This window comes from Arvicola amphibius, chromosome 1 (genome assembly GCF_903992535.2).
Source record: "Arvicola amphibius chromosome 1, mArvAmp1.2, whole genome shotgun sequence".
Lineage (NCBI taxonomy): Eukaryota > Metazoa > Chordata > Mammalia > Rodentia > Cricetidae > Arvicola > Arvicola amphibius.
In genome coordinates this window covers 129039764-129062295 of record NC_052047.1, presented here as the reverse complement: position 1 = coordinate 129062295, position 22532 = coordinate 129039764, and the positions used below count along the sequence as shown (strand labels likewise).

Here is a 22532-nt window from a genome sequence, read left to right as displayed (position 1 = left end):
TAATAGAAGTTGAAGATTCTTCCCTACAGCTTCTGAAAAGGAAACAAATGAAATGTTCATGCAGGAGAGACTGGACAATTAGCTATGACATAATTTCCCATATCAAAATAGTATGCAGTCATGAAAAAGGAGGCGATAGGTAGGTAGATAGATAGATAGATGATAGATAGATAGATAGATAGATAGATAGATGATAGATAGATCGATGATAGATAGATGATAGATAGATAGATAGATGATAGATAGATAGATAGATAGATGATAGATAGATCGATGATAGATAGATAGATCGATGATAGATAGATAGATCGATGATAGATAGATAGATAGATAGATGATAGATAGATAGATCGATGATAGATAGATAGATAGATAGATAGATAGATAGATAGTAGATAGATAGTAGATAGATAGATGGTAGATAGGTGATAGATCTATCACACACACACGCACACACACACAGATTCATCTTCATAATCTCTTTCCTTAAATTGAGATGCAGAGTCAGAGCTGCACACGTGGAAAATGCTGCCATTTGATGAGGAAAGACCTTACGCATGTCTAATTGTGCATGTATTATTTCCAGAGGACTGCACAAGACAATGGTAGCCATGGTGACTGCTGGAGAATGAGGCTGCTATGGAGCAGGAAAGGGCAGGCATAGGAGAGACTTAGCCTCCAACATGCAACTTTCCGCGTGTTTTTGCTTGTTGAGTCAGGGTCTCACTGTGTAGCACTGGCTGACCTGGAACTCACCATGTAGACCAGGCTGGTCTCCGTTACTTGCCTGCCTCTGCCGTCAAGCTCCGGGATTAAAGATATATGCCATCTGAATGCTTCTAAATTGTGTCACATGCTTGTTACCTCTTCGAAGAGCATACACATTTGAGGAAGTAAGATAATTCAAATGACAGTGGCACGTGCCACAGGAGCCTGAGTTGACGTCCAGGAGCCTGAATGGTCGAGAAAAGAGAGAATTCCTACAAGTTTCCCTTTGACTTCTACACATGGGCCATGGCACATGTTGGTACACACATACACAAATTAACAAATACTAAAATGTTTTAAATTTGTTCATTTGTGTATACAAGACCAGACCCAGGGCCTTGTATAGACAAAGTGTGTATTCTTCCAGTGAGCTATAGCCCCCAGCCTAAAGTGATAAGATTTTTCAAGCAGCCACAAGGGTCCTTTCGTAACTCTCCAGGGTAAAGAAGGAAGCAAGAAACCAGGCCTGCAGGCACATGCCTGCAATCCCAGTACTTGAGAGGCAGAGGCAGAAAGATTGTCCATGAGTTCTAGGCCAGTTTGGTCTACATAGTGAGTTCCAGACCAGCCAGAACTATAGAACAAGGGGCAGACGGTCAAGGGAGACACGGGGGCGGGCAGTAAGAGGAAGAGTGTGATCCGTGAGTCCCCCACTGCTGTCTTCTCATGGTGCACAGCTTGGAACCATCCCAGCATGCCTTGCAAAGGCTCCCCAAAAGCAAGAGCCCAGGAGCATGGCAGACAGTGATGAGCCTTACCAATTCAGAGTGGGAAAAGCTCTGTCCCACACACACTTATGTCCCATTACCCTGTCATTTCTTGAGTACTTTCTATGCAACAACCTCCAGCCTCACAGCCCTTTAGGGAGACAGACACATAGATGATTCCAGCAAGTGAGGTGGGCAGAAGGGTGAAGGATAGCCCAGAGCCTGAGTGCCTCAGGGCCCACTTCCTACGGGAAATGTGTCAACCTGCATTTCTAAGATGAGGCATGAACTGGATCTGGTGTGGAGCTGGGGTGGCTTAGGCAAGGTCTGAGAGCATCTGGAAGGCAGTCAGAACCCTGAGTGTCTCTTGAACAGTATATAGGGAGAGCATGCCTGTGATCCCAGCACTCAGGAGGCGAAGGCAAGAACCCAACCCTGAAGCCGGCCTGGGCTATGAAACACAATCCTATCTCAGAAAAAGTTAATCAGTCAATTGAAAAGAACTTAGACTATAAAGAGTGGCCTGAAACCAGTGTGGCTAAAAGCTTGAAGGATGGGAAATGGGATGAACAGGTAGACAGGCTGGCGGGGAAGTTCTCACACAGGAGGTTTTCGTGTAGCATGTTGGGTCGGAATGGTTCTTGCTGAACGGTTGAAGTTGGATCTTAGGAGGCAGGAATCAGGGTAGCTTAACCAGAACAAAGTCTGTAGCAATCCACACATGCAAAGAAAGGCCTCGGCTTGAACAGGAGGGAAACCTGGAGAGGGAGGTTTCTGCCTTGCCTTGCCCTCTTTCTTTCCCCTCCTGGCCCTTCCTCTTCATCCCCCAACCCCACTTCTTTGAGACAGAATCTTGGCATACATCCCAGGCTGATCGGGATCCCTGATTCTCAGCCTCTCCTATGCTTGGATTGCAGTTGTATGCCACATCCACACAGAGAAGCTTCCTATCAGAAATGGCCCTGGCAGATGCTCACCTGGGGACTGTCAGGTAAGAAGGAAGACCTACGATAATTCTCCGGTTCCCGGGAGAACATATAGGGAAATCATGGAAGCACTGGTTGAGATGGAGAGAGAGAAGCAGGCTTGGAGAAAGAGAATCGAGAGCTTCATGTAGGGTTATTGCACTTGAGATGTTTTTCGACATGGAGACATAAAGCAGGAAGTTGGGTATAGGAGTCTGGAGCGCTGAGGAGAGGTCTGGGCTAGAAATATACATTTGTGAGTCATCAGCATATAGATGGTATTTAAAGCCGTGAGAATGGATGAGATCACCTAGGGAGAGGGAATATACATGAAAAGAGAAGGCCAAGGCCCAGCCAGCCAGAGGAGTCTGGAAAACTAGTGAGGGTGGCTCCATGTGGGGGTGAGGGACAGGGCACCCTGCTGAGACGCAAAATAAAAAGGGAAGTAACCCTCACTGGTGGTCATCAGCAAATGGGCGGGCGCTAGTGAGGAGAGCGGAGAACAGAAGGCCCCTCACTCAGGCAGCAGGTGCCTGCTGAATCCAGTCAGTTGTCTCTCTCCCAAAGCAAGGTGCACCTGTGAGCTGTTTCTCATGCTCCCACAAGGCAGACGTTGCCCCTCCCTCCCTCCTTCCTTTCTCTCCCTCCCTCCCTCCCTCCCTCCCTTCTTCCCTCCCTCCCTCCCTCTCTTCTCACATGTTTGTGTGTGCTATGGGGATGCATGTGGAAGGACAGCCTCACATATCTGCCTCACCTTCTGCTTTGAGACAGGTCTCTTTCTCTACTTTCCCCAGCTGGCAGAGAGCTTCCAAGAAGTTTCTGGCCCCATCCCTGTCCTCTCGTCTCCAGGTAGAAGGGCTGGGGTTCCGTGTGTGCAGCTCTGTATGGATTCTGGGAACTTTGGTTTGTTTTGTGTTTTGAACCAGTGTCATCTCATTATGTATCCCTGGCTGTCCTGGAACTTACAAAGATCCACCTGCCTCTGCCTCTTTGCCTCTGCCTCTCTCTGCCTCTGAAATCATGCTCTATCTAAGCCATAAACCGAGCCCAGTGCAGCACATAGCAGGAGCCCTATACTCTCTTTCTTTCTTTTCTTTCTTTCTCTCTTTCTTTCTTCTTTCTTTCTTTCTTTCTTTCTTTCTTTCTTCCATCCTTCCATCCTTCCTTTCTTTCTTTCTTTCTTTCTTTCTTTCTTTCTTTCTTTTTTCCTTCCTTCCTTCCTTCCTTCCTTCCTTCCTTCCTTCCTTCCTTTCTTTTCTTTTCCCGAGACAGTGTTTCTCTGCAGCTTTGGAGCATGTCCTGGAACTAGCTCTTGCAGACCAGGCTGGCCTCGAACTCACAGAGATCCTCCTGCCTCTGCCTCCAGAGTGCTGGGATTAAACGCGTGCAACACCACTGCCCAGTCTCCAGTACATTTTCTAATTAATGGTCAGACAGATGAAAGAATGGGAGATCTCCTTGAGGGAAAAGGGTTGCAACTGCCTTACTGACTGGCCGGTAAAATGGGGGTGGGTTTTTGTTTGTTTGTTTGTTTGTTTTTGTGCATTGATATTTTGCCTGCATGTATGTTGTCTGAGAGTATCAAATCTTAGAGATAGTTGTTAGCTACCATGTGGGTGCTGGGAATTGAACCCAGGTCCTCTGGAAGAACAGTCAGTACTTTTAACCACCAAGCCATCTCTCCAACCCCAGGGGTTTTGTTGTTGGTTATGTGTATATATGTGGGTGGGCTGTGCATTTTTGTGGGGTCACATGCATAGAGGCCAACAGGTACATTTCCTCAGGACTTCCCACTTTGGCTTCTTCCTTTTTTTTTTTTTTTTAAGACAGGGTTTCGGCTGGGCGGTGGTGGCGCATGCCTTTAATCCCAGCACTCAGGAGGCAGAGGCAGGTGGATCTCTGTGAGTTCAAGACCAGCCTGGTCTATAAGAGCTAGTTCCAGGACAGGCTCCAAAGCTACAGAGAAACCCTGTCTCGAAAAACAAAAAACAAAACAAAAAGACAGGGTTTCAGGGTTTCTCTGTAGCTTTGGAGCCTGTCCTGGAACTCACTCTGTAGACCAGGCTGGCCTAGAACTCATGGAGTGCTGGGATTAAAGGCATGAGCCACCACCACCCGGCTTCCACTTTGGCTTCTTGTTTGTCTTTCTTAAGCAGAGTTGGGAGTTGGTAAAGCTGTTTTAATATAACTCAGAAGATCACACCTGAGTACACAGGCTTCTCAAGAATCACGAAGGTAAAACATGCCAGGTGTGGGTGCTATGCTATCCCCAGAGGGTAGCCTCTGCCTGTTTTTTTTTTTTTTAAAGCAGGACCTCTCATACTTTTTTTTAATTTCAAATGGGATCTTTCTATGTGTCCGTCCTGCTCTAACCTCCAGAGAACTGGCATTTCGAGGTGTGCATCCCCTGCCTAGTTCTCTAGGTGTTTTTGTTTAGAAAATAATAACTGAGCCAGGTGTAGTGGCACCCGCTTTTAATCCCAAGCAGGCAGAGGCAGGCGGATCTCTGTGAGCTCGAGGCCAGCCTGGTCTACAAGAGCTAGCTCCAGGACAGCCAAGGCTGCATGGTGAGACCCTGCCTCGCAAAAACAAAACAAAAAGAAAGACAAGACAAGAAAAGCAGACCGTGGCAAGGTTGTTAAGTGGAAAACAGGTAGGTCGTGAGTGCGGGAAAGACAGAGGCGCCTTTAAGGAGGCGCCACCTAGGGGCCAAGCGGAGTAACAGAGTAGTTAGGAGTCTCTATAACAAGCACAGGCACCAGCACTACCAAGGAGACCCTGAAGTGTCCTTGGCCCGGATGGGCTGAAATACATTTGTGATAGACAGCCCTAACTGCCAATCAGAGGCGAGATACCTTTTACAAAGCGGGAGGGAAGCGCAAGTCGCAATTAGGGAGTGACACCACGAGGACTGTGGGAGCTAGAGTGGTGAGGCGGTGATGTGGGGATGTGGGGGTGTGGTGTGGTGGTGGGTGCGCACACATGCCAGCAATCCCACCAACGGAGAAACTGACTTACGATGAGGTGACTCAACTAGATTCTTTGAATGGCCAAGAGACTAGCCTTGGGATAAGCTGGGGGAGTTCCCAGAACGACTCCCGACAGCCAGTGACAGCCAGTTCCGACAGAGGACCCTGCCTGCCGCACCCGGTGTGACCTGCGGGAGCGAGGATAGCACGGTCGGAGGAGCACTGCTGCCACCTAGTGGGGAAAGACTGCTATTTCTCCTGTTCCTCATCTCTGCGCTTCTACCGCTGCTGAGCGCTAAGACCATGTCTGGAGATGGATGGATGCAGACTCCTGAATCTGGGGGACAGAAGGCAAAGGGGAGCCCCGGATAGAAAAATGCACACCCGTGGGAAGCGTAGAGCCTCAGCGCACCTCTCTTCCCACTGCACACTGGTTTGCTCCTCCCTCTTAGGGCTTCTGAAAATTACATGAGCCAATCTGTGCAAATTTCTTGGCATTTTAATAAGCATTAGATAAATAACAGTTGCGGTTGGTCCAAAGGACAACTGGAGGTGTGTAGCCCACTTCACCTCCCAAGTACAGCTGCTGTACAAATACATTGTCGTATAGTCCCAGTAAGTTCTGGGACGCCAGCCGGACACCGGTGACCGCTTGACTGAACTCAAGGCCTTGTGTATGCTGAGCTACATCCCCAGACCCCCCAACACTGTCGTATCAGTACCATCCCCGAGGATGAGGCTCAGGGGGCTCTTCTGCATCAGGAACTGGAAGCACCCCACAGTCAGACTCCCGGAATGGCTCTGGCCTGTGACATCATAGAATCCTCTGCACTTAGAACAGGGAAGGGGTTATGGAGCTGTGGCAGTGGGTGCCCGTGTGCATGTGGATGTGGATGACTGAGCTGGGGACTGTAGAGACAGGTGGGAAGCTGGGCTCGGGAACGGCAGGAGTGAAGGAGGCTAGAGAATAAGGAGGAAGCTTGGCTGTGATCAGGAGGCCAGCCCAACCCCAGGCCTTTCTCTCTTCTCTTCCCCTTCCTTTTCCTTCCCCTCCCCTCCCTCGTTCTTCTCTCCTTTCTTTTTTACCCCTTCCTGCCTTTCCATTTAATTTTCTTGTTTTCAGACAAAGCTTCACTCTGTAGCCCAGGCTGAGCTGGAGCTCATGATACAGCCCAAACTGGCACCGACTTGCAGGACCTTTCTGGCTTTGCTTCCCAAGTGATAGGATTAGAACCGGGAGCCAAGGCACTTGGGCAGGCTTTTCTCTTCCATTCCGCATCTAGGTGCTGCCCTCCCTGTCTCAGACATGGTGGACATCTAATAGTAGCTCACCCAGCCCAGGCAACAAAAGGAGCAGGGCCCTGAGTTTACCTGGCTTCTCAGGGTAGGCACAGTGGGCCTGCGGGACTCTTGTCACAGATTTTGCTTTGGTTCCTAGCACCCAGAAGAGTTGGCACCGATGCCTCAATACCAGAAGCCAACTCCAGGCTCTCTGTAGACAGGCCTGACTTCTTTGATTACCCAGACTCAGACCAAGCTAGCCTTTTTGCTGTGGCCCAGTTTATTGGAGAGAAACCTGTGACCTTTGTAAGGACAGGTACGAACCGGCTTGATAGAGGGGCCACCCTCCCAGCAGGACCTGGGAGAACTCTGCTCTTCTCTGGCAGGTTCCGGCCCTGGGCTCTTTCAGCACATTCTGGTGGGCGCATTGCTGGTGGCCTTCTTCCTCTTCCTTCTGCAGTTCTGCATGCATGTGTGAGTCCTGTCTCCATGCCCTGCCCTACCCCTTCCCGAGAACCTAGGTCTCCTATGAGCCCTCCCCTTTTGATCTCCCTCCACACTCCTCAGGAGCTTCCAGAAAGGGGCCTGAGGAGCCAGACAGGAGCCCTGGATTCTGCTGTGTGCCATACATCTCCTGGTCTTCTGTTGAGAAATAAAGGCAGTGCCTCCTTCCTTCCTGGCTGCTGCAGTGAACCTTTATATGGCCATCCACTCCCCACCCCCTCTTCCTTCCTTGACTGCCCAGCGGACCCTCTTATGTGGCCATTCACACCTCCCCTTCCTCCCAGGCTGCCCAGTGGTCCTCCCTGTGGCCATCCACCCACCCCCCCCATGCCCTCCTTCCTCCCTCTATGCATCTATCCCCTTACCTCCTCCCTTCCCGGCCCCCAAAAAGTGGACCCAAGAGTCTTGCTGGCGTTCACGAAGATCGTCTTTATTAGCGGTCTGTAAAAGCACCTCCCAGGGTCTGTGACCCCAGACTGGAGGAAGCCATGAGAGATCTGTAGCACCAGGGACAAGCCAGGGCCCGAGGGCGAAATGTGCAGCCTAAGGGACTGGCGCCCTTGCCTGCCCCCAGGATTGCTCAGCACTGGGAAGGTTGTAAGGGAGCCATCACCTCCCTCCCCCTACCCCAACAAATCGGAGACAGGCGAAAAAATAAATGAGGTTCCTCAGATCGGTCTCCGCAGGAAGGAACCGTAGGGGTCACCTGCCCACATGGGATGAGTTAGGGTGTCTTCTCTCTCCCAGGTGATGGGGAGCAGGGAGGGATTTGCAGCAGCGGAGCTGGGATGTCCTTAGCAGCGGGGCCACCCCCTTGTCCCTTGACACCTTGGTCCCACTGAGCCCAGCTCTCCAGACCTCAGTACAATGTCTGACACTCCCGCTTCCCTTCCTTCTGTTAGCACAGAGGCCGGAAGAAGCTCTTCATCCCGGTTCCGGTCCCCTCTCTCCATGCCTTCCACTCCTCCGACCTCAGCTCCTGAGGGTATTTAGCTCCTCCCTGTTCTGAGTCCTTCTGTCTTGGGGTTGTCAAGGCAAGGGACTCCTGGCTCTCACCCCCAACCCACTGGCCCCAAAGCCCTGTCTCCGCGGGGCTGGGGAGGAGGGCTCCCAAGCCCCAGCCTCAGTCCTGAGTCTGACAAGGAGAGGGTGGTGGGGAACCTCGGGGTCGGAAGAGGCGGCAGGCTCCGCGGCAAATGAGGAAGAACCAGTACAGCTGGGGTGCGAGGAGCAGCGCGGCGCCCAGGTTGACGTGGGCCGGGATGGCCAGGGGCACTGAGAGCAGGGGCAGGCCGGCATGGCGCCCGTAGGCCCAATACAGGTAGGGGAAGAGCAGCACCCGGCAACACAGGAAGCTGAGCAACATCAGGGCGCCGTTCACCTTGTGCAGCAACGTATGCTGTTGCTTGTACTGTGGACAGAGCAGCATGGCAGGGCAGGGAGCGCCGTCTCCTTGCCCGTTCCCACAGCTACCTGCCCTCCATGCCCCTGTGGCTCCTCCCACACCTCCCACACCCGGCCAGTGCTCTTATTCTTGGTTTTATATTTTTGTTGTTGTTGTTTTGTTTTGCTTTCAAGACAAGGTTTCTCTGTGTAAATACTTCCAGCTGTCCTGGGAACTCACTTTGTAGACCAGGCTGCCCTCGAGCTCACAGGAATCCATCTGCTTCTGCCTCCCAAGTGCTGGGATTAAAGGCATGCACCACCGCCACACCACCCAGACTTATTCTTGCTATGTAGCCCAGGCTAGTCCCAAATCCATAATCTTCCTGCCTTAGTCTTCCTAGTGCTAGGGCTGTAGGCACACACCAGCATGGTCTTTGGAGGATTCCCTAAAGTCCCCGGCCGTGTCCACCCCACGGGCCCTCAGGCCCTCAGATCCACTCTCACCTGGATGAGGATCTTGCCCAGGCAGACGAAGGGTGTGCTCACTTCGGCCATCAACATGCACCCCAGAAAGAAATCCCCCTTGCCCTGCCGCCACACCTGAGGGAAAAGGCAAGGCCTGAGGAGCTGTGTCTGCATGCCTGGCTCCCGTCACCTTCAGAGACTTCTGTGTGTGTATGTGTGTGTTCATGTGTGTATGCACATGTGTGCAGGCACGCATGTAAAGGCCAGAGATCAGTTTCCTCAACTGCTCTCTATCTTATTGTTTTGAGGCAGGGTCTCTCACGGACCCCAGAGTTCGGTCATTTGGTTGCACTGGCCAGCGAGCCCTACTTCTACTGCTGTCACTTCCCCGGAGCTGGGATTAAGCACACACCACCAAGCCCAGCTTTTCAAGAAGACTCAGGCCCTTGTGCTTGAGAGCAATTATTGTATCCTTTCTAGGCCCTATTGCCAACCCCCGCGCCCCCCCCACCGAGACAGGGTTTCTCTGTATAGCCAGAGACTGTACTGGAACTCACTCTGTAGACCAGGCTGGCCTCAAACTCACAGAAATCCACCTGCCTCTGCCTCCCAAGTGCTGGGATTAAAGGCGTGCGCCACCACCGCCTGGCAGCTTTTTCTTTCGTAAGGCAAGAGTCTCATGTACCCCAGACCAGCTTCAAACCCATTGTGTAGCTGAGGGCGACTTTCAACCTCCTGTCTTCTCACTCCTACTCTCAGGAGCCAGGGTTACAAATGTGCTGTCTGGCCTTACAAAATGCTGGGGATTAAACCTGGGGCTTCACACATGCTACAGAAACACTGTCAGCAGAGCTACCTCCTCTACCCAGAGAGACATGTCGTCCTGGAATCTGAGCTCTCTGAGGGCACTGCCAAGCAGGGGTACTGCCTGTTTTACAATTCTTCGGCTTAGGAAGGCTTGCCTCACACCACAGGGGAAGGACAAGCTCCCAGACTGTAGCCAGTGCTCTGAAGCACTGCAGACTGACTTGGAGCTCCTGAGGCCCCAGGAGAATGCTGCTCAGGAAACCCACCCTAAGCCCCCCTGCCTGGGACCTCTGCACTGCAGCACTGGCTTGCTGGGGCGGAGCAGCTTTTCATAGCCACCCCTAGCTCTCCTGACTCCAGGAGGGAGGACTCACCACCGAGAGTGGGAAGCACACCAGCACCATGGCCGCATGGTGGAGCACCATGAGGAACTCCTTGTGCAGGTAGCCACGGACCACGGCCCAGGTGCTGCCCAGGGCTCTGGGCGTCCCGTCTTCCCCTCCATGCCCTTTAACCTGGTGTTTGTGCCAATGGCAGAGGAACATGGCATAGATGTCATAGATGAAGTAGGGAACCGCAAACTGTGTGTAGGCCGAGGACAGCCAGTGCCTGTAGGGAGGAGAAAGAGAAGAGGAAACAGACAGGTCGGAGGGGAGCAGGTTGCTCAATGGGAGTGAGCTAGGATCCCCAGGGTCTCTCAGAACAACCCCCAAGGCTTGAGTTGAAGATGCCAGAGTTGAAGGCTGCTAAAAGTGGGGATCCACCACTCAGCTTCTGAGGTTTGGGGCAGACCTCACAACCTACCTTTTCTCTCCAAGGGTCTTTACTTCTCACCCTCCACCCACCCCTGCCTCTGCAGTGTCATAGGGAGAGGAGACCAGAACACTGCAGATCATGAGCAAGGATGAGAATGAGATACGGGCAGGTACAAAGATGGCCCCGGTTAGCACTTCCAAGCACCGTAGTGATCTCATGGCCCACAGCACCAGCTGACGAGACAGCTTATCACATGCCAGGCACTACGCGGGTACTTAAATCTTTACACAGCGGCAACTCGGTCACTGCTCGTGAAACCCTGTGTCACAGATAGGCTAAGTAATGTGGCCAAGGGATAACCACAGAAGTCCTTGCCATCAGCCCCACTGTCTCAAGAAGGTTGGAAGCAGAAGGCCATCACAGCAGCTAGCTTTAGCTCTGGGGTGGTGCACCTATTGTTAGTTCAGGTCCAGCCAGCAGTAAAGAGAAAATGCTGAGCAAAGATGCCAAGATGAGAGAAAGTTCTACAGACTTTGGAGTAAACAAATACGGGAAGCACAAGAACAGGCAACGCTGCGCTTTTTCTCTTGAGTCAGCACTGAGGCTTTCTCAAGGCCAGGAATCCTCAGGCGGGCCTGGGGTGGGGGTAGGAGATAGAAGGAGCAGAGCAAAAGCCAAGCGAGCTAGCCATCATACACCAAGTGAGGGTTCTGGAGAGGGCGGGGGGAAAACTGAGGGTACAGGCTGGCTGGGGATGGGGTGAGCACAAATATAGCCCCAGCTTGCCCAGGCCGGCTGGCTTGGAAGTGGGGAGCAGCCCACTCTCAAAAGGACCCACATTGCAATGGTGTAGGGGAATGTGGTCCGAGCCACATAGGGAGGGATGGGGAGAGGCTTTGGTTAGAGATAGAGAGCAGAAATATAGGCAGGATCCAACCATGCTCCGAGAAGACTCGGAGCCTGCCTAGGGATGTGCTGGAAGAATGGTCCCATGGGACTCTGGGCTATGGGGGAGCCAGAGGGGCTCAGGCTCCTGAACTGATAAGTGAGGTGTCAGATTCTATCTCTGCTCTGTCAGCAATTAGATGCTCAGAAGCAAGAACAGCTGTTATCCTGGATTAGCCCTGACCCTCTCACCTACCTGAGGATTAAAGGGGGAACAGGGTCAAGACTGGACTAGGGGGTGGGAATGCAAGAGCCAAAAGGTGGCCTCTAGGTGGGAATAGATGAGGAGTTAATACCTGGTGCCCAGGCTCCTTTTGGACCCTCTGGCTGCGGAAGGCATTCGGAGAGGGCAAGCGGGAGTCAAGTCACGGAGAAGGATCCTGAGAGATAAACCCCTGTATCATGGAGCCAAGAACTGTTCTAGGCACTTAGCACACTCAATTCCTCCATGCAGAAGCCCTTCTGGGGGAAGGATGTGACCTCACTCTAGGGCTTAGGAGGAGAGAACTCACTCACCGGAAAAGAGACAAATAGACACCAGAAGGCAGATGGAGACAAGGGTCACCCAGACAATGTCCCCTGAGGCTCAAAGGACACCACAGAAGGACAGAAGAGCCAGAAAGTGTGAGGGAAACTATCCTGAGCACACAGCAAGCTCGCAGCAGCCCACCGCTAGCTAAAAAGGGCGGATCAGCACCACGGACAGGGCCAGTGTTTTCCCCTTCACCCTCCTCTGGCCCCACCTTTCAGGCCTGGACCTTTTTGGCAAGCACCAAACACTGCAGTCGCTGCCAGTGCCAAATTTTGGCCTCTTCACCCTACCCCCGCCCCCACTGCCTGACCCTCAGTGGCCTTGTTTATGTCATCTCTTTCTCTTCCCCCCTGAGACAACTGGACTCCAGAAGGAGTTGAGAGGTGAGCCTGGCCTGGTGAGGAGGTTCTCAGGAAGGTTCTGGATGGAAACAGAGTCTGAGGGATGCAAGAGTTGAATGACATTCATAACTCATGACAGGAGGCCGGGAAGCTGCCTGGGAGTTACTTTGAGGAGTTTCTTTGGTGCCCACCCCTGCTTCCTTGCTTCTGACCTTTAGGACAGGGTCCGATAAATTTATCCCTGGTATTGAGTTGCAGTAATCACATGAACTTGTGTGGGCCCAAGTTCAGGGACCTCTACAGATCTGGGGGACCCTGGTTCCCACACCTCTGCTGCTGGGGCATGGCAGATTTGGTGATGGGGCACTTACTGGTCGTCAATGATGTGCTTGCAGGAGGTGGAGACTATGTAGCCAGCTGTGGAGGCCATGATGGCTTGGACAGAGGACACCAGCCTAGGGAGACAGAGGAGGGAAAATAAGGTGTGAGCCTCCATTTCTCTTCTTGCTGCCACAGTGGACCCTGTGCTTCTCGGGGCCATTTTTCACGTCAGCTTTCCCCCAAGCCATTCTCTCTCGCTATTGCTTTCAGCTAAGCCATGCTTAGCTGCGATCCCTCAGTTCCCGCCTCTCCAAGCCTTCTTCATTCCTAGTTTGTGACAGTAGAGTCTCCTTCCTCCCAGGACACCAGGGAGATCATTCTGAGGTGAGCCAGTGCTGGGAATGGCTGACAGTGAGGTCTCTCCCTGGGGAGGGAGGGACGGGACCCGCAAGGGACACAGGAGTCCCCGGTTGCTCCTGCACCATTTGGTTACCCCATTACTATGCTGTTTGTACCTACAGTACCTGGCCCCACAGTGACCCCAAGCACCCCTGCCACTTTCCCACTATTTCCTTGACTGTTACCATGGTCCTCTTCCTGATGGCCCTATCCTGGGGATATACAAGTTTCCCCATCTACTCCTCCGTTCCTTGACCTGCAAACACTAGCCCTGAAAAGCATGATCTTGCCCCTTGACTTGCTCCTTGTATCTTGTGGGACTCTTTAGTCACATGCTGGCCTGCTTTAGAGGGTGGGAGAGGGACAAGCAAGAAGATCAAGCTGGATAGTAGACCAGATGGCCGAGTCTCAATGAGGTCTCCGGGGAAGGTGAGGTCCAAGGTAGGAAGGAAGCTTGCATCTAAACCTCCCCACTGCTACAGAGCCCAGGGAGGTGCTGGGGTCCCTTCCCCATGAAGCCTGTTGGGGGGAGAGGGGCTGAACTCAGGGAAGGCATGCCATTACCTGGCGGAGACAATGACTGCGTCGGCTTCCTCCCAGCGCAGCTGGGGCAGCCTCTGGAGCGTGTTCTTGGATAAGAGGAAGAGTCCGGGGAACACCACCCCCCCCAGCCACCATTGGGGTGAGCATGGTGACTTGGACCCAGGCAGGGAGACCAGAGGGGCCAGAAAGGACAAGAAAGCCAAACTGAGGGAGTCAGAGGTGGAGAAGGGATGGCAAGCCAGAGAAGGAGAGAGAAAGAGGGAAGGGGAGGCACAAAGGGGCCAGGGTGGGGACAGGATGGGACAAGAGGGCTCGTCCAGGGCAAGGGAGAAAGGGACTTCAATGAGACTGGGGACACAGAAAGCAAGCTAGCTAGGCAGAGTAGAGAGGGGGTGGAAGAGACCCAGGGAGGACCTGGTGAGAGGACCAAGCAGGAGAGGGGACAGGAGGAGGAGGAGGAGGAGGAGGAGGAGGAGGATGCAGTTGGGGGAGGGGAGGGAGAGCCGCGGCAGGTGGGGGGGGGCTTACGTGGAGAGGCTGGGAGGGCCCAAGGAGGCGGGGTGGGGAGGAATGATGGTGCCAACCCAGAAAAAAGGGAGGGAGGGAAGGACCAAGGCCAGCCGAGGAGCAGCCGGGCAAGTGGTCACCCGTCAACGGGGCTCTCCCGCCACCACAGGCTACCACCGCCTCCTCTTGCTGCTGCCACAGCCCCAATGCCCTGTGCAGACACTACACAGGGCATGGTAGAGCTGGTGCCCAGCCCCCTGCCCCCTCTGTGAAGAGGGGGAGGGGGAGGGGAAGCCACCAGCTTGGGGAGGGTGGGAGAGGGGGAGGGAGATGATGGCACCGACCAGACACCAAGAAACCGGACCTGCGGCAGCTTTGTCTCCCATGCAGCTCTGAGCCACAGCAGCGGCTGCCTGCGACAGAGATGGGGGGGGGGGGGGCAGGGGAAGAGGGAGGGGGAGGCCCTTAAAGAGACAGCAGCTGCAGCGCAGGGGGCTGCTAGGGACCAGGGCTAGGGGAGAGATGGCTCTTCTCTTGGGAAAGAAGGTGGTCCCGGACTCCTTTGGCTGGCTGGGGGTTCTGAGCCCCTTTTCCCATCAGCTCTTTGGAAATGTCTGGCACTCCCTCCTGCCAAGGCTTATAAACATTAATGTGTGTCCCTCAGTGACCTGCAGGGTTCTCAGCTCAGGGGTGCCCACTCCAGCTGAGAAGATTCCCCAGGGAAGGCAGCCCAAGTAGGTGGGGCCTCTTGCTTTGCCCGAAGGAACACTGAAGGCATGGCTAGGAACACAACCACCTCACAGTGCCCTTCAGAGCCAGAGGCCCCCCCTTCACCAGTCAGGAGTGGAAACTCACACTCACCAGGCACCTCTCCTGTACTCTACCTCCCTCTGCCTTGTGTCCTTGCCTCACTGTGGGGACAGCACCAGGCTTCTACACTCAGCCACTTTCTAGAGGTCAGGAAATGGCCCTGAGGTGTGAGTCCATATCGCCAGGGTCAGAAAGTTAAGAAGGACTAGGAACAGGGCTAAGGGGGGAAGAAGGTTCACTATCAGAGCCCGTGCCCGCATCACTGGCTAGTGGCTCCTGTGTGCTCCGGACCCATGCAGGAGGATCACACGTGAAAGCAAGCCTGGGCTACAGGGGAAGTGCCAGCCTCCGGGAGATGGGAACGAGAGTGGGCCTCAGAAAAAGAAGATGCTGCCTAGAAAGCCCTTGTGGCTCCACAGGAGCCAGACCCCTTCCTCAGGCTGCACGGCCTCCTGGGTTCCCTTCTCCAGCAGCTGCCTTGGCTCCCTTTCTCCTGCCAGTCCTCAGAACAGTCTATGGAGGAGGAAGAGCCTGGAGGTTGATTGACTCAAACCCCTCATCTAATCCAAGGGAAAGCAGGGCCAGTGCTGTGGCCAGGGGTAGTTTAGGCCTACCCCATGGCTGCTCCTCACTGGAACATGGCCTTCCTGAAGGCCCGCCTTTCCCAAACCCAACAGTCCTTCAGACTTGTATAGCATGGGGCCTGACATCCTAACACTGTACTTTGAGTTTCTGGCTAGCCCTGAGATAAGTCTCAAAAATCTACTGACAACTGACCTTTCTAGCCCACAGCCTACTCCCTGTGCTCCCTAGAGTTAGGGGATGATTTGCTGTTTTGTGATGCCCTCTAGTGGCAGTTTGTGGGAATGGCTGAGGGAAGTCTAGGCCCAGGCAAGCGCTGGAGTCAGTGTTGGAACCCATTGAAGACCTGGAGATCTAAGAGAAAGGCCCACCCTCCTGGGTGTTGGGCACAGAACAAGGAGATTCAAGTCGCCGTTCCTTTGATCTTCTAGGGTTGGGGAAGGAGAAACCAAAGCTTAGACCTTTAAAAGAGCCTTGCCAAGATAACATAGCTATGTCCAGCTTGGGTTTGCTTCAATCCAGGAATTGAGGCAGATTTCTGGGAGTTCCAGGCTAGCCAGAACTACATAGGGAGATCCTATCGGTAGACAGATGGGACCTAGCCTAGCCTGTAATCCCAGTACTCGGAAGGCCAAGGCAGGAGGCTCACCAAGAGTAAAAGAATAAAACAAAAACAAGCAAACCTGAAAAAAGTTAAAAGATAGCCTGGGCTACTGAGTAAGATCCTACCTCAAAACACAGAAACACAAAACTCCAAACAACAAAAACATACACAATGAAACAAAGACAAGCAAAAGTACAGGAAGCCCAAAGTGGGGCTGATGAGCTGGCATCAAAACCCCTTGACTGAGCACTACAGACCTGGTCGGGGCCAGAAGCTACCTGTGGACAGTGCAGATTAACACAGAGGGAGACGGAGGGGAGGGGCTTGGGTGTCTACGCTTCTGATTTGTTCTCTCTGCTAGGGAGTTATGCAAACACCTTGGTAAATTCTGCCACTGGGGACAAGAGACACAGCTCAGTGGTTGTCTAGCATTGCAGAGGCTCTGGGTTCCCAAGCATTGCACACTCCCCGTCCACGCTATGCCCTGGCAGTGCTCAGGCTTATATTAACAGCCTGAGGGTCCGACCCATCCCACAAACACATTTGTCCAGTACGGTGTTGCCAGCAGAAGATAGTATCTCCTTAAATTGCAGTCTGAGTTATTAGTTAAAAAGCAACACACTTAAGTCCAGCGAGATGGCTCAGCAAATAAAGCTGACTGTTGCCAAGCCTCATGGAGGACTGGAACCCACACGGAGGAGGGGCAGAAGCAACACCTGCAAGCTCTGCCCTCCACATATGAATGATGGCATGTGCATCCCCTCCGACAACTCTTACAAAAACTATTAGCTGATTTCACCTAAACACTCAGTGGCAAACGCTTGGGAGACTGAGCCGGGAAACCCCTGGTTTGAGGCTCGGCTGGACTACCAGGTAAAGCTACATCTCAGGGGGGCAAAGATTGGGATGCAGTCAGGTGGTGGAGTGCCTACCCGGCTCACACAGGCCCTGGCTCGGGCTCACATCTTGGCTCTGTGATACCTTGCTGGGGCCAGGCCCCTTCTGCTCTCGCTGGGTGCCCTGTGAGTCCCACCCTCCACCTCCCCAGAGCCCAACGGCCCTTAGACATTCATTCCCATGACCCACGTATGTCTCTGTGGAAAAAAAGAAATGGTCGTTAGTATTAAACCCATTATCAAATGAGGGTCTGACCGCGGAGAGCCAGTGACTTGCAGAAGAGTCTACTGAGGCAGCCCCACTCACTCTCCCCTGCACCCCTCACTCTCCCCTGCACCCTTCTCCGAGTGCACTCCAACTCCTCGAACTGCCGCCTCAGCTCCACCAGTTCCGGCCCCAGGAAAGATAGCCCACCTTCCCGTCTTACTTTGACGCCACCAAAACAGCCTCTTGCCTCTCCATCTGCAAGTTGGTTTGGTTCTGCAGCCCCCAACAGAGGCCAGCAAAGCACAGTGGGAAGAAAGCACAGCCCAGCAGGAAGAGCAGGGCCATGCCGGTCTATAGGAGAGAAAATATAGCCATGAAAACAATTCTCTCCGGATACCCCCCCTCCCCGCCCCAGCTACGGTCTGTAAAGATATAAAGGCCCATGAGTCCCGCTCCTGGCCTTGATTGTATTTCACGTTTATCCAGGGCATCTGGACATACTGTTTGTTTGATTTGTATGTCTGTTCCTTTGAGAGGGGGTCTCATGTAGCTCAGGCTAGCCCTGGAATTGTTATATAGCCAAAGCTGGTCTTGAACTCGTTGTATTCCACATCCACCTCCTCGATGCTGGGGTTAAGGTATGTGTCAATACACCTTCCTGCTGTAAGCCCAGTTCAGGCTATTTCAGTTTTTCCTAAAACCCTGGAGCTGGTATAGACCCTCTAGAACTTTCCCCAGGACTCGGGAGGCTAAGGAAGAAGAATCACAAGCTGGGGAGAATCATGGGCTACCTTAGAAAGACCCTATCCCAAAAAACAAAAACAGAGGGCTGGAAAGATGGTTCAGTGGCTAAGAGCACTGGCTGCTCTTGCACAGGACCTGGGTTTGGTTCCCAGCACACACGGTGGCTCACAACCATCTGTAACTCCAGTTACAAGGGACCAGTTCTGGCCTCCTTGGGCACTGCATGTACATGCAAGGAAAACACACCTGCTGACATACAATAATTTTTTTGAACAGGGTCACTCTATGTAGCCTGGCTGTCCTGGAACTTGCTACATAGACCAGGCTGGCCTTGAACTCACAGAGATTCTCCTGCCTCTGCCTCCCAGTGCTGGGATTAAAGGCGTGTGTCACCATTATTGGCTAATAAATCTTAAAGGGGGGGGCACTTGCCTAGCATGTGTGAAGCCCTGGTTCAATCTTTTGCGCGTGAGCACGCATGCGCGCACACACACACACACACACACACACACACACACACACAAAAGAGAGAGAGAGAGAGAGAGAGAGAGGGAGGGAGGGAGGAAGGGAGGGAGGGAGGGGAAACAGAGAGAGGAAGAGGGAGAGGGAGGGGAGAGAGGAAGGAGGGGAAGGAAAAGAAAAAAAAGTAAAGAGAAAACTCCACAACCCAGTTTCTCTTTTCCTTCACCCTAGTGATCTATGTTGCTCAGCGCCCCCAGCACAGCCTCTGCAGATACACACCCGGCTCTGTGTTGTCTCTCAGACTTGTCACGGGCCTCACCTCCCTGGGACAAAGGTGGGAGGGCAAGGGAGAGGCTGACGCTTCTCCTCAGCACACAAACTTGGAAAAAGGAAGGGAGGGGGTGTTCAAATTGTCAAAATACTTGAAAATTTAAAACATTAAAAGAAAGAAATTTTAAAAGATTATTATCCCATAAAAATTTAAAAATAAAGGCCAGGTGGTGGCGGCTCATGCCTTTAATCCCAGCATTCAGGAGGCAGAAACAGCCGGATCTCTGTGAGTTCGAGACCAGCCTGGTTTATAAGAGCTAGCTCCAGAACAGGCTCCAAAAGCTACAGAGAAACCCTGTCTCGAAAAACCAAATAAAATAAAATAAAATAAAAATAAAAAATAATTAAAAATTAAAAAATAATAAAAAAATAAAAATAAATAATAAAAAAGGGCCGGGTGGTGGTGGTGGCGCATGCCTTTAATCCCAGCACTCGGAAGGCAGAGGCGGGCGGATCTCTTTGAGTTCGAGGCCAGCCTGGTCTACAGGAGCTAGTTCCAGGACAGGCTCTAAAAAAAACTACAGCGAAACTTTGTCTCGAAAATAAATAAATAAATAAATAAATAAATAAATAAATAAATAAATAAATAAATAAAAATAAGGAAGGCAGAAACCCTGGAATGTATATCTTTGTATATTATTTTTGCCTGGAAGACGCTCTCCTTCCATCCACAGTACGGAGGAGAGGAGTCGGGGAGGCCCAGGAGCGAAGGAGGGAGTTTGTAGCCTGCCATCCTGCTTTCTTTGAGGGGCTTTTAAGGGACCGTCCCAGCACAGAAGGAAGGTGTCGAACTGCAAGGGCGCGCGCCAGATTGCTCCACCGAGGCAGTCAGACAGGAAGGAACATCAGCCTCCCATTGGCACTGAGGTGTTCTCACACTGTCCTTCCATTGGCCAATCTCTTGACACAGCGCCCTAATATTTGTTTCTGTTCTAACGGAACGGGGCGAGGCGTTCTAGTGTTTTAGGTAGAACTGACCAATTGGAATTTGCTGATGATTTGATAGACAGTTACATTTCAGGGGTGGAGCCCGCAAGAATGAAAGCCACTGATTTGGAAGACCGCACGTGATAAAGCTGACAGTTTCAAGGATGGGAGGGTCTGCTTCTCAATATCAGATGTTACAGGAGGAGTAGTGTGCCCCAAGTTCCAGCTACTCAGGATACTTTTTTTTCTTTATGAGACACGGTCGCTCATGTAGCCCAGATTGGCCTCAGATTCATTACATAGCTAAGAATTAGCCTTGAATGTATTTTGTATGTTTGTTTTTTTTCTTTGTCTTTGTTTTTCTTCTTTTTAAAAAATATTTATTTATTTATTTACTTACTTACTTACTTATTTATTTATTATGTATACAATATTCTGTCTGTGTGTATGCCTGCAGGCCAGAAGAGGGCACCAGAGCCCATTACAGATGGTTGTAATGTGGTTGCTGGGAATTGAACTCAGGACCTTTGGAAGAGCAGGCAATGCTCTTAACTGCTGAGCCATGTCTCCAGTCCCTTCTTTTATTTTTTTAAAGATTTATTAATTATGTATATAGTATCTGCCTGTATGTTTCCCTGCAGGCCAGAAGAGGGCACCAGATCTCATAGATGATTGTGAGCCACCATGTGGTTACTGGGAATTGAACTCAGGACTTCTGGAAGAACAGTTAGTGCTCTTAACCTCTGAGCCATCTCTCAGCATCTTTATTTTTGTTTTTCGAGATGGGGTATCTCTATAGCTTTGGAGCCTGTCCTGGAACTCTCTCTGTAGACCAAGCTGGCCTCGATCTCAAAGAGATCCACCTGCCTCTGCCTCTTGAGTGCTGGGATTAATGGCCTGCGCCACCACCTTCCAGCTGGCCTTGATCTTCTATCTCCCAAGTGCTAGGATTACTGAAGGGCATTACCACATCTGGCCTTATGGAGTGGTGGCATAAAAGTCAGGGCTTCACGCTTGCTTGGCAATGCACATTGTAACTGAACTACATCTCCAGCGCCCAAGACCCTGTCTCTCAAAGTAAATGTAAGTAGGAGCTGAGTAGGCTCAATGGTAGAACCCTTCCTAACATTCACAGGGCTCTATGTTCCACCAAAGGAGAAAACCAACAAATCACACACACACACACACACACACACACACACACACACACACACACACACAAGCCTGTCGTTCCCAAAACTTGGAGAACTGAAGCATCAGATCACAAATTCTGGGCTAGCATGTGCTATGGAGAATCCTGCCTCCAAAACCCCAAACCGAACCAGACCAACCAGTGGTGGGGGTGTGGTGGTACGCAGCCTGCCATATGGCTTCACTGCTGTGATGTAACTGAGTGAAACCCACCAGAGCCTTCAGCTTGGGGAACGGTGTGGATAGCAGATCCCAGAGAAGGGCCAGAATGCAGTGTGTCCACGAGACTGTACGATTAGACATGGCAAAACATTGGTATTGTTTTTAAGTCTCACTGTGTAGCTCTGACTGGCTTGGAACTCACAGAGATCCACTGAGATCCACCTGCCTCTGCCTCCCCAGTTCTGGGATTAAAGGTGTGCTATACCACACCCAGTGATTTGTTGGTTTCTATAATATTATTCAGATGTAGAAATCCTAAAGGAACAGAAAGGGGTTTGTTTGTTTCTTTGTTTTGTTATTACTTAGTCCTGGTGATTGAACCCCTGACAGGGCCATCTCCATGCCCTGGGACAGCTAACTGTTTTCTTCTGAATGGGAAGCTTACCCTGAAATGTAGGGCCAGGAGCAGGGATGGATGGGTCAGACTAGAGTCTCACTAGAACCTTCTAGACTCTTCTACATTTCTTTCTTTCACTGTCAGTGCGTGTGTCTTCAGCCAAACAGCCCGCAGCTGCCCAGGGTTGTCTGAGATGTGAAAGACGGGGGGACACAATAGCTCATTCCAGCTTCAGGACCCACAGAAATATACTCTCCCCATGTGCTCTCCCGCCAAATTACCCCCAGCCCAGTTCACTTTCTCCCAGTATTGATGGCCCTTCTAGGCAGTGTGCTGGAATTTTTTTCTACATTCCCTGCCAAATACAGTTCATGATTTTGCAACCTACCAGTGGGTAATGACCCACTTAGGAAAATCTGGCTTTATTGCAATCCTCAAAAACTACATCCCTAAGGCAGCTTTCATTACTTTCTCCTAATCTAAGCCTATAAGGAAAAAAATTTTTTAAAGATTTATTTACTTACGTAATTTATTGGGGGTTTTGCCTGCATGTATGTCTATATGAGGGTGTCAGATCCCTCATATAGAACTAGAGTTATAGACAGTTGTGAATTGCCATGTGGGTGTTGGGAATTGAACCCAGGTACTTGGGAAGAGCAGCCAATGCTCTTAACAGCTGAGCTGTCTCTCCAGCCCCAAGGAAAAATTTAATAACACATGTATACCGTATATCTGTTTATAAGTGTGTGTGTGTGCTTCAAAAAAAATTAATAGATTTTTTTGTACACTAAGAATCAAGTTTTCATCGAGTGTGGTGGTTCACCACTGTAGTCTGGAACACTCAGAAAACTGAGACAGGAGGATTGAAAAGTTGATGCCAGCCTGGGTTACATAGTGAGAACTTGTCTCAAAAACACAAGGGCTGGCTGGACGGTGGTGGCGCATGCCTTTAATCCCAGCACTTGGGAGGCAGAGGCAGGCGGATCTCTGTGAGCTTGAGGCCAGCCTGGTTTACAAGAGCTA

At 51.6% G+C, this 22532-nt stretch overlaps 2 protein-coding genes across 2 annotated transcripts; one reads left to right on the top strand and one right to left on the bottom strand.

Annotated features, from left to right (window-relative positions):
- The first annotated feature begins 6260 nt into the window (after nt 1-6260).
- C1H16orf92 (chromosome 1 C16orf92 homolog) lies at nt 6261-7279 on the top strand. Its single transcript, XM_038328797.1, has 4 exons — nt 6261-6330; nt 6848-7006; nt 7077-7164; nt 7258-7279. Exons 1-4 carry the CDS (start codon nt 6261-6263, stop codon nt 7277-7279), a joined length of 339 nt encoding a protein of 112 aa, XP_038184725.1.
- Nucleotides 7280-8317: 1038 nt separating this feature from the next.
- Nucleotides 8318-17641, bottom strand: Tlcd3b (TLC domain containing 3B). Its single transcript, XM_042055016.1, has 5 exons — nt 17517-17641; nt 12798-12881; nt 10227-10461; nt 9085-9180; nt 8318-8605 (listed from the first exon to the last, which is right to left on the bottom strand). The coding sequence occupies exons 1-5, from the start codon at nt 17639-17641 to the stop codon at nt 8318-8320; spliced, it is 828 nt and encodes a 275-aa protein (XP_041910950.1).
- Between the last annotated feature and the right edge of the window lie 4891 nt (nt 17642-22532).

Excerpts from the sequence above, each read along its gene's own strand:
- C1H16orf92 (XM_038328797.1), top strand. The coding sequence starts at position 6,261 with ATGGAGCTGTGGCAGTGGGTGCCCGTGTGCATGTGGATGTGGATGACT. Across the intron at positions 6,331-6,847 it reads GCTGGGGACTGTAGAGACAG|CACCCAGAAGAGTTGGCACC; the intron begins GTGGGAAGCTGG and ends TTTGGTTCCTAG. Across the intron at positions 7,007-7,076 it reads TGTGACCTTTGTAAGGACAG|GTTCCGGCCCTGGGCTCTTT; the intron begins GTACGAACCGGC and ends CTTCTCTGGCAG.
- Tlcd3b (XM_042055016.1), bottom strand. The coding sequence starts at position 17,641 with ATGGCCCTGCTCTTCCTGCTGGGCTGTGCTTTCTTCCCACTGTGCTTT. Across the intron at positions 12,882-17,516 it reads GCTGTTTTGGTGGCGTCAAA|GCTGGTGTCCTCTGTCCAAG; the intron begins GTAAGACGGGAA and ends CTGTCTCCCTAG. Across the intron at positions 9,181-10,226 it reads TGTGCTTCCCACTCTCGGTG|GTGTGGCGGCAGGGCAAGGG; the intron begins GTGAGTCCTCCC and ends CTTTTCCCTCAG.